Below are 11,221 nucleotides of genomic sequence, written 5' to 3' on the forward strand. Positions count from 1 at the left end.
TACAGCAAATTCTAAAGTATTTATATAGTTTTAAGGTTAAAAACTAAGCTTAATAATCTGCCAAATAGTTAAGTACGAATGACATAAAAGCTTAGGCTAAATTCTAGTTAATTGAATCTAAGGTGGATCCGAACGTGCTGTGGACTATCTACGGAGGGACTACACTCGGAGTCCTAAACTTGTTCTTGTTCGGTTCGGGAGCAGTTAGGGAAGGCACGTGTCACATGTATGTATCCTAGATTATGCTAATTGACTATGTGGCAATTAATTTGGATTCCTCGCATTATGGTTTTTCCGCATCAAATATATGTTTTATATTTGTCATAACCTAACAGTGGTATCGATCACGAGCCTCTAATTAATTCCATAATCAATTATAGTTAACATGGTTAAATTTTATAAATTTGAAATGAATTAAAGGGGTGATTAATTTCGATTTTTGTAATTAGTTGCAACTTCGTGCGATTATTTAATTATATGTTCGCAGGATTTTCGGCAGTTTACTCAATAATGGTCGGAATCGTATAATTTTATAGTGAATTTCAGATGTAAATGGCGTTTTAAAATTTTGACTAAAACCATAGATTTGATGCCGAACCCAGAATTCCCAAAATTTGAAGCCTAACTATGACTTTTCGGAAGGTTTAGTTTTTCGAACGCGAAATTTATAATTTTTGGATGTTAAATTTAATATTTGCGATTCTTGTTTGTAAATCTTGAATCTATGATTGACCTACTGTATATGTTTAACAATTTTAATGCCTAAGCTTGTTAATTATACAACCTAATTTGTAATTGTAATTAATTTGTTGAAATTCGAATAATTTAGAATTTGATTTGATTTTCATAATTAATTAGCAATTTAATTAGGAATCCATGATTAAAAACCACCATAAAATTTGTTAAAATTGAAAAGTTTTAAAATTTTATGACCTAGATTTGAATCCATGAAAATAAATATGACCGCAAATTAATTTGAATAATAAATTTTCGATTTTTTACCCTAAACTTATGAAATTAATATGATTTATTAATTCGTCGATAAATTTAAATAATAAAGTTTTTTAATTTTATAAAATCCGTTCACGAATCTTGCACGCACGAAGCAATGGACGCTAAGTGTTACCCTTAATGGGTGTTGTATAGTGCGGGCATGCGATGACGAGCAAGGGAGCTCGTCGCCCATGCGGTACGAATGCAGCGAGGAAGGGCGTGGCATGCGCGCAAGGCAGCTGCCTTGCCTAGCGCCGTGTGCTACAAGAAGTGGGCGGGGTGGGCGAGAAGGCAAGGCAACGAGCACAACACATCGTGCGCGCGGGCAGCGATGGCTGGCTCGTCCAGTTACGTTGCCCAGCAGCGTGCCTCGGCAATAGGCGAGTGGGCTGCGCGCAAGCGTGGCTTGCTGGGCTTGCTGCGTTTGCGCGTGGTCACTCGGCCTTTGCGGTACGATCAGTCGAGTGGCAGCCCATTGGGCGTGGCCACTAGTTGGACTCGACCTGGCATGGGCGCGAGCCCATGGCCTTATCTTGGCACGATTGGTTCGTTTTAATTTTAATTGTGATTTTCGGTTGGAAAACGATTTTAATTAAATTTAAAATTCGTAATTTAATTTTTTCTCGGAATTTAATTTTGAATAATTTAATTATTATAAATTTTATTTATACTAATTATTTTACTAAAATTAAAACCTTGATTAAATTTAAATTAATTAATTTAATTCAACGAAAATAAATTAAAGGATTTAAATAATAATTTATATGAGCTTTAAATTTTAATTAATTTTGTAAGTTTCTTATTAGATTAGGAAATACAATTTTATGTTTAAAATTAGTAAAGCATGTAAATTTCTTGGTTTTAGTGGGAGGGTTTTAGTCATAAACTCTTGATTAGGTCTACATTCCTTTAAGGTTAAAACAACTCGATTAGAATTAATAAGGATTGAATAATTTGTAGATTATTGGAAGCCTTGATTAATTGCTGCAAATATTTATGTGATGCATAATATGTTCTACTAACCAGCTATGTGGGCCATTCATTGATAAATGAATGGGTGAATGGTATATTGTAAATGTACTGTTCTGCAGGTTATGGAAAGTGACTAGTATGGCCCAAATAGGATAGAAAATATGGTATGCGTACCATTAATTTGAATGTAAAATTGGTCTAAAGTACCAAAGTTTTATTGCTTTAAATATGGTATGCGTACCATCAATTAGTTGTAATTAGTTTCAATTATAGCTTATCCTATTTGAAGAAAATGGCGCCTCCCATCGTGAAATTCAAGACGGAGTTTCCAATCCATTTTCAAGACGGAGTTTGAAGTTGAAGCTTCAAGATGAAGTCGGGCCATACTAGATCACATTTATATCTTATGCATGCTTTAAGTTATTTATTGCTTTAAATATGTCTTAATTAAGCATGAGATTATGGCTTGATTATGTTGCATGATTAAGGATTTTAGTTCACTTAAAATCTAACCAACATAGTAAGAGCCTTAAGTTCCAAACTTTTAAAATTGAGTTAAAAGGTGCCATGCCAAAATAACACTTACTTGGATAATCTTTACATCAATCTTAGTAGTAGTTTTCTGCCACAGCGAGGTGTTACTTTTTGATCCTAAAGGGGTAAGGTACACAAATAATTGTGAGTACATGTGAGTTATTGTGAAACTCGACGATATAAGTAAGGAGTCCTTTTATGTCGTGGCAAATGAGATAGGTTTACCTAATAAGTTCTTAGACGTGCCTATCAACCTAGAGTAGTTTCTAGACTATTAGCAAAGGCTTTGCTTACCTAAAATATTTTAGAATTGAGTCTAAATAGATAATGTGCTTAATTCTTCAATTATTTAGGGATCTTGGATTCATTTTATTCACACCTGCCGAAACAATAAATTTGAATAAAATGCCAATGACTTATTTAAATTGCATGATTGCTTTAATTTTCAAGTTATTACTCATGATAAATGTTTAGACTTTGCATGCTTCAATGTATGTTTTTATTATTGTTTATAATTAAATATCTTTTACTGCAATAAATCCTTTTAGAAGGGAAACAGTAAATTTCCTCGATTGGTAGTGAATCCAAGAACGATTCACGGAAATGAGAGAAAATGAGCAATTTAAATGTACGTTTCTTATATCGACCTTTATGGTTGTTTTCGAATATCAAAGTCGAATGGCAAACCGATTGGTGCTTGTGAATTCAAAATACAATGTAGTTTTGAGATCATAAAGCATTGAGTTTAAAGGCTCAGCTTTACCAATGGTTAACAACCTAATATATTTTATCCATTTGATTCTCGAATGAGTCTAGTCCCTAGACATTCGAATAGATCGATGCTTAGAGAACTTTAGAAGCTTCTGGTAAGATCATCTAGTTGAAAAAAAATATTCAACATAAATTAAATGGTAAGAACCTTGTTGGAGTGACATTGGACATGTCTAACAAAGTATAAGAGTCAACGCTAGAGAATTCAATTCTTAAGACTATAAGAAAGGGTACAAGAAATAGGAAAACAAGGAACAAATGAAAGGAATTTACAACTCCGTTTCTACCTATAAGTTTATGTTTAAAAATAAGTAACCTAGCAATCAAACTTCCTTGGTATCATATACCGCTTGAGGTTCTTACTTCGGTAATAACTCAAACAATGGGAGCTAGGCTACACTAATGATCTACAAGTGGGAAATGAAGCATGGAAATGCTACATTAGTTGTAGGGTCATCTAGTTTGTTTTAAGTCCTTTTAAGGCTGGAACATAATGGCTATTTTGTTCCATAATCAGCATACCTAAATTTCTGCTTCAAACACAGAAAGACTCACATTCAAGAAAGACAAAAACAATGTTTGTTTGTTATTTAAATGAAATGGTCATTTACGGGTTGAGTCAATATGCTTGATTAAAACAAACAACTCTAATAAAATGCATATGCCCCTAATCAGCTTTCTTCTCTCCCACGACTGAGCAAGGGTGTACGTTAAGGGTGACTCACTAACGTGCGCCCACCTCTATTGATGGCGAAAAAGAAGAAGGCAAACACAAATGGGACTTCATCAACACCTTCGACTGGTGATTCCACTAAGAATCAACCTGGAAATGCTACGTTTTTAGGGCGTAATGATGTTGAGAAATCGTACCCAGATAACTTGGATGCAGATGCGAATTTTGACAATGAGGAGCTTGTTCATTAAAATATGGTGCACCCTTCAGTAGGTATGATCTCAAGAGAACTCCATAATGCTATTATTGCCCTTAGTCAATCCTTGGGTCTTACTGGGGAGGGTAGGATTATTCCGCAATGTAGTACGGACCCTTTGATACTGGTAATACTCAAGAGAAAGCTCAATCTCCTGTGATTGGGAATGATGAGATCTCTCATACTGAACAAACTGTGGCCCCTCCAGAACCATGGAAAAATCTGTTTGTTGGGGCAAAACTTGCATCAAAGGGGGGGGGGGGGGGGGGCATTGGGGTTTGTCTCACCAGTTGTAAAGCAGGGTAAGAAGGTGGCACAATTGCAGCAGGCTGATTTAGATGCTATGGCTGATATATGGCAAGCTTCAATTGTCATGTATGTAGTAGGAGAATCCCCAACTATAGCATCTGTTAAGAGATTCATGGCTGCAGTTTGGGGGGATGTTTCCCAACCCCAAGTATTTTATCATGATGATGGATACTTTCTGATTCGATTTGCTAGCAATAAGGAGAAAAACAAAGTAGTTGCAGGTGGCCCTTACACATTCTATGGCAAACCAGTGATTATCAAGCCATGGTCACCTGATTTTAACTTCTATGAAGAAGTGCTTAAAGTGATACCTCTATGGGTTAAATTTCCCAATTTACCTCTTCATTGTTGGAGTTCTGACTCTCTTAGCAGAATCAGCAGTCTGCAGGGGGTGCCTATCTGTGCTGATGAGTGTACCACCAGACAAGATAGGGTTTCTTTTGCTAGGGTGTTAGTAGAGATGGATATTACTACCACATTGCCTGACCATGTGTGGGTTGAGGATGCTTATGGTACTATGTTCAAACAAGAGGTGAAGTATGACTGGAAACCAGCATATTGCAAGAAGTGCAATATTGCTGGACATGACTGTGATAAAATTGCTAAGGTAGCTCCCCTTCCTAAGCCAACTAAGAAAGTTTGGGTGGCTAAAGCTACTCATAAGCAGTAGGAGACAGTACAACAACCACAACAAGTGCCAGAAGGGACTCTTACACCTCCTCATGTCACACCTGCTATACCCCAATCAGGTGATCAGGATTGGAAAATAGTCACCAGAAGAACAAAAGGGCCTAGCAGAATGAGAGTTATGAGTCCAAACAACCCCTATACTGTGCTCATAGAAGATCTGGGATTCAAGGAGATTACTGGTGATGGAGTTGTTGATGAAGGAGATGGTAACCTACAACTGTCTCATGATGAAGGTTAATTTGTGCACCTGGAATGTGAGAGGGTTTAATGATCCTCTTAAAGCTGTTGAATTTAAAAATCTCATTAAAAAGAATAATGTACATATTATTGCTTTGTTAGAAACTAGAGTAAAAGCTTCTAAATTCTCTAGTGTTGCTGGTAAACTTGGTAGGCACTGGAGTTGGGAAAACAACTACAATTATAACCCTAGGGGAAGGATTTGGTTGGGATGGAAACACCTTGAGGTTGACCTCTCAATTCTGGCTAATCATGAACAATTCATTCATTGTGAGATTAGAGATAGAACTGGTAATGTCTCCCTTTTGTTCACTGCAATCTATGGCTTGGACACTGTGGAGACAAGGAAGAGCTTATGGAAATATTTGACCCATATTCTTCCTAGTGTGGGTGCTCAACCTTGGCTGCTGGCTGGTGATTTCAACTCTATCCTATCTAATGAAGATAGGATCAATGGTACTCCTGTAACTACTGCTGAAATCCAGGATTTTAGTAACTTTATTGTTAGTACCGGCCTTTGTCCACTTCAGAGTGTTGGTCACTATTTTTCTTGGCACAAAAGTCCTGGTGAGGGGCAAACTGCAAGCAGAATTGATTGGTGTTTAGGCAATGCTGCATGGGTTAACAAGTTTAGTGGTGTTCCTGCTGAATATCTCAATCCATCCATCCCTGACCACTCTCCTCTGTTGATTAACTGTTTCCCTGATAAAGCTGAAGGTGGTAGACCTTTCAGATTCTTGAATTACCTTAGTGAGCATAGTCAATTCTTACCTCTGGTGGAGGATGTTTGGAGCTCTACTGAAGTTAGGGGTTCCTACATGTACAAGCTATGGTACAAATTGAAGATAGTCAAGTCAAAACTGAAATGTTTGCATAGAGAGGAATTTGCTGGTGTGAAAGAGAGAGTTGACAAGGCCAGAGTTCATCTTGATAATGTGCAAAATGCTTTACAAACTGCCCCAACTGCTGATTTGTTTGAACAGGAAAAAGCTTGCATTGCAAATCTGAAGAAATGGCTCAGAGTGGATGATATTGCTTTGAGACAGAAATCTAGGATTCAGTGGCTGCAAGTGGGTGATTCTAACCACCAGTTTTTCTTTTCTGCTATGAAGGAGAGAAACAGGCAGAACAGGATTTCAGTGCTTTATGATGAGAACAATAATAAACTGGTGGAACCAGATGCAATTCAGGGTGAGATTGTAGGTTTCTACAAAACATTGTTGGGATCAGCTGCTAGCTCTCTTCCTGCTATCCACATCCCTACTGTAAGAAATGACACTAAACTTAGTAACTCTGCTAAGAATTGGCTAACTAGAGAAGTTACTACTCTTGAAATTGATCAAGCTCTTAAGGGTATTGGTGATGATAAAGCACCTGGTCTAGATGGACTTAATGTTGTTTTCTTCAAAAAGACTTGGCACATTATCAAGATGGATGTCTACAAAGCAGTCTTGGAGGTGTTTACTACCAACACTATGCTGTCCCAGTATAATTGTACCTCTGTTACTCTTGTTCCAAAGGTGGCTAATCCTACTAAAGTCAAAGACTTTAGGCCTATTGCCTGTTGCAATGTTGTATACAAGCTTATCTCTAAAATTCTCACTACAAGAATGCAGCATATAATTGGTGATGTTGTTAGTGATGCTCAATCTGGCTTCATTCCCGAGAGACAGATTTCTGACAACATCTTGCTTGCTGCTGAATTGATTAAAGGCTACACCAGGGCCCATATCTCTCCTAGATGCCTTCTTAAAGTGGATCTAAAAAAGGCCTATGACTCTATAGAATAGACTTTTCTCAAAGAGGTGATGATTGAACTAGGCTTCCCTGACAGATTTGTGACTTGGGTGTTTAGCTCCATCACAACTGTTTCCTATAGCATCCTTATTAATGGCAAACCCACTAAGCCATCCAGTGCAAAGAAAGGGCTAAGGCAGGGGGATCCTATGTCCCCTTTCCTTTTTGCAATTGGCATGGAATATCTTACTAGGCATCTTCAGCAGCTCCAAACTCAAACTGCTTTCAACTTTCATCCCAAGTGTAAAAAACTTGCTATTACTCATCTCATGTTTGCTGATGATCTGCTTATGTTCTCCAGAGCAGACATTCAATCTGTGCAGATACTGCTTTCTGCTTTCCATCAGTTCTCTGTTGCTTCTGGCCTTGAGGCTAATCTTGATAAAAGTAACATCTATCTTGGTGGGATCTCTTCCACTGAGAAAGCTGCAATCTTATCTTCTATTCACATCCCTGAAGGGTCCTTCCCATTTAGGTATCTTGGTGTGCCCCTTGCTACAAAAAAAGCTAGCTTATAATCAATGTAGGCCTTTGATTGAGAAAGTAGTTGCTAGAGCCAAAACTTGGACAGCTAGGAATCTCACTTATGCTGGTAGGCTGCAACTTGTGCAAACTATTCTTCTAAGCATGCAATCATTCTGGTGCCAGATCTTCATCTTGCCTAAGAAGGTAATTAAGGAGATTCAAAACTTCTGTAGAATTTTCTTGTGGACTGGTCACACTGATCCATTAAGGAAGTCTTTGGTTGCTTGGTTCAATTTGTGCCTCCCTAAAGCTGCAGGGGGATGGAATATTAAAGAAATGAGTCTTTGGAACAAACTGGTTTGTACGCGAATGCGCGAATTATACCGAGCCTTGAAAGAGTGTTAATAGCTTTCAGAGGTCGTTTAAGATGCCACCAAAGCCTTTTTAGAGGGAGTAGTGTTTCCAGGCTGAAGTAGCTAAGCTATTATGGGCCCTGACACACAAAAAAGATAAGCTGTGGTGTAGGTGGGTGCACACCTACTATATTAAGGGAAGATCTCTTGATACTAAGTGGCCTGCTGCTATGTCTTGGCCACTTAAGAAGATTTTATCTTCTGTTCAAATGATTGAAGATGTGGGAGGTTGGGTTACAGTTTGCAGGAATGGCAAATTTTCTATCAAAAAGATGTATCAGTGTCTTCTTGGTGATCATGTGAAAGTTCCATGGAGAAGGATTGTATGCAATAACAAAGCATTCCCTAAGAGCTTGTTTATAACTTGGCTTGCTCTTTGGAATAGGCTCCCTACTAGGGACAGGTTGGTGGCTTGGAAGATCACTACTGTGGAGGATTGCCCCTTGTGTACCACAAAGAAAGAATCTGCAGCACATTTGTTCTTTGAGTGTGATTATTCTGCTGCAGTCTGGAATACTATTCTACATAGCCTAAAGTTTACCAGGAAAGCTTCTTCTTTTGATCAAGAGTTAGCATTGATTCTGAAAGCTACCAAGAGAACTGGGGATAGATACAAGCTGCTTGTTATGTATTTTGCTGAGTGCCTTTACAGCATCTGGCTGCAGAGGAATGAAATGGTGTTTAACCACAAATGTAGAAGGCCTGCTGATATTGTTCTAGATATCATGTTTAGAGTTGCTTGTAGGGCAACTGCTAGCCAACATATGTTTCTTCTTAATTAGCCTTTGTTGTAGTTGATTAGTTGTTGGCTGTTGCTTTGCTGTTGATTATGTTGTACTGGTGGTCTGGCCTAACTGCTTCCTAGTTTTGACTAGGTGTAATTCCCTCTTTTGGTAATAAAATATCTTTATTTGCCAAAAAAAAAAAAACAAACAACTCTTTAAATAATAAGAACTTTACTAGGTTCAAATCAATCTCTTGATTTGAGTTCCACAAATCTTTGGCATTATTACTTAGACCATATCAACAAGTTAACATTCTAAAAGATCTATTTTGATGGACTTTTGAAAATTGATTGATTTCTAGATCAGTCAAGACAAGCTAGTCTTACTTGTTGAAAGTAACAAAAGATATGAACTATTGTTAGAACACCTAGACAATAGAGTTCAAAGATAAAGAAAGATTTTATGACTTTATTATTTCACATAGGAGTGAATATAGGTTTATTTACTCAAATGTGATATAAGTTTGAATCTGTTTGGCTAGTTCAAAGATTCAGAAGTATAAAACCCACTTGGCAAGAAATCATAAAGATCTAGGTTAGATCACAATGATGATTACTTTAAGACCAAAAATGATCATCAATGATTGTTTGTTGTAATTTCACGATCTAGCTCCAAAAGATATGGCATATCTACGTTGGAATGATCGAAGTCAATTAGTACTTGATTCAATCAATGATGAATCATAAAGACTTTTCCTATAATTTCTAAAACAAAATGCTCAACTACCACCAAACTAAAAAAATTCGTCAAAGCTATTGAAAAGTAATTTCAGAATATCTTTTCAATAATATATATCTAAAGAGTTGCTAAACTCAGTGGGAGCTTAGTGTTTGTTATTCAACAAACTAAGGCCCAAGTGTAGATATATGTTTTATTTTGATTTATTCAAATGAGACACAAGGGTATTGTTTCTACCATGAATTTTTGAGAACACAAGGGTATTCAAATAATGTCCTTTTGGAGATTCGTTTCCAAAATGACAAGTTGGAGAAAATAGACCTCGAAAGTCTTCGAGGCTAACAACAAACATAAACGGACATTCCGGAGGCTTTTCGAAGTTCTTCAGAAAATCCGAACACTTATTCTTTAAGGACTTTAGAAGTGGCTTTAAAGAATAGACATCTTTTAGAAGACTTTACAAGTGCTTCAAGGAGAACATAATGATCAAAGGACTTTGAAGTGGCTGTTGATATTCTATTGTTTGATGTTCTATACCCAGGTAAGGCATAGAGTTCAAGTCACTGAAACTATGAGATTCTTCTATTAGATAGTGAAGAAACATAGAGTTCAGGTCAATGAAACTATGAGATTCTTCTATTAGAAAGTGAAGAAACCTACAACTTGCAGTCAAACTATTATCATGTCGATCAATGAGTTTTTGACGTGTAAGAAAGCTATGACGAAACCTAGATTCCCTAAAATGGTTAGAGGCCATGTATAGACTCAATGTTTTAAATGGTTAAAGGCCATAAAACATAACCTATGTTTTGATGACAAAATTGAAATTTTGTTGATTTGCAAGAATGATTTACATCTATTGGTGTGCAAATTGGTTTTAAGGATAAAAACCATCAAAACATGGAATTCTGTTCACACACAAAGCTAGATTAGTTTCTAAATTAAGTTACAAGCAAATTTACGACGTGGATTGTGTTAAAACCTCATGCATAATCGTAATGCTCAAGTCTATAAATCAAGCAATGATTGCATATTGGTACATATGGCAATTGGATGACAAAACATCTTCCTCAATCAAATGTTGGAAGAAACTATGTACATGGTATGTCATAGGATTTGTGGATCCAAATAAATACTTGAAAAGGAAAGCTAGCTTATGAAATCTAAGGACAGATTTAAGCAAGCAATTGGGAATTAGAATTGTATTTTAGTGAAACTAATAAGTATTTTAGTTTCATAAAATGTACATGATTCTTATAGATATATAAGAAGTTTAGTGGGAGTACGTAAAACTTAATTAGTCCTATGTGTGTCACACACATATCTCTCTATTGTGAAATAACATTCAAACTCTAATGACTTAGATTTGAAAATATTCATCAATGATGGACCAAGGCGAAACTTAGTACATATTGGGTATTAAGATCTATTTACAAAGATCTTATAATATTGTTTTATATTAAGTAATGGCATTTACTAAATCAAACACGTAAGACTCCATTGGAGATATTCGACCCATATGATTAAATTTAAGTAAAGAATGTTTGAACTATGTATAAGCATTTACTAAGTTAAACATCAAAGAGTCTAAATGAGATTCTTAACCTATGTTATATGTCAAAGAATTTAGCTGGATTTAGTATCTACT

The 11,221-nt window shown here is 36.4% G+C and overlaps 1 protein-coding gene across 1 annotated transcript; it reads left to right on the plus strand.

Annotated features, from left to right (window-relative positions):
• Positions 1-7,243: 7,243 nt before the first annotated feature.
• LOC130469913 (uncharacterized) lies at positions 7,244-8,892 on the plus strand. The gene is made up of 3 exons (XM_056839439.1): positions 7,244-7,707; positions 7,760-8,054; positions 8,248-8,892. The coding sequence occupies exons 1-3, from the start codon at positions 7,244-7,246 to the stop codon at positions 8,890-8,892; spliced, it is 1,404 nt and encodes a 467-aa protein (XP_056695417.1).
• Positions 8,893-11,221: the final 2,329 nt, after the last annotated feature.

The sequence above is a fragment of the Spinacia oleracea genome, chromosome 3, assembly GCF_020520425.1.
Source record: "Spinacia oleracea cultivar Varoflay chromosome 3, BTI_SOV_V1, whole genome shotgun sequence".
Taxonomy (NCBI): Eukaryota; Viridiplantae; Streptophyta; class Magnoliopsida; order Caryophyllales; family Amaranthaceae; genus Spinacia; species Spinacia oleracea.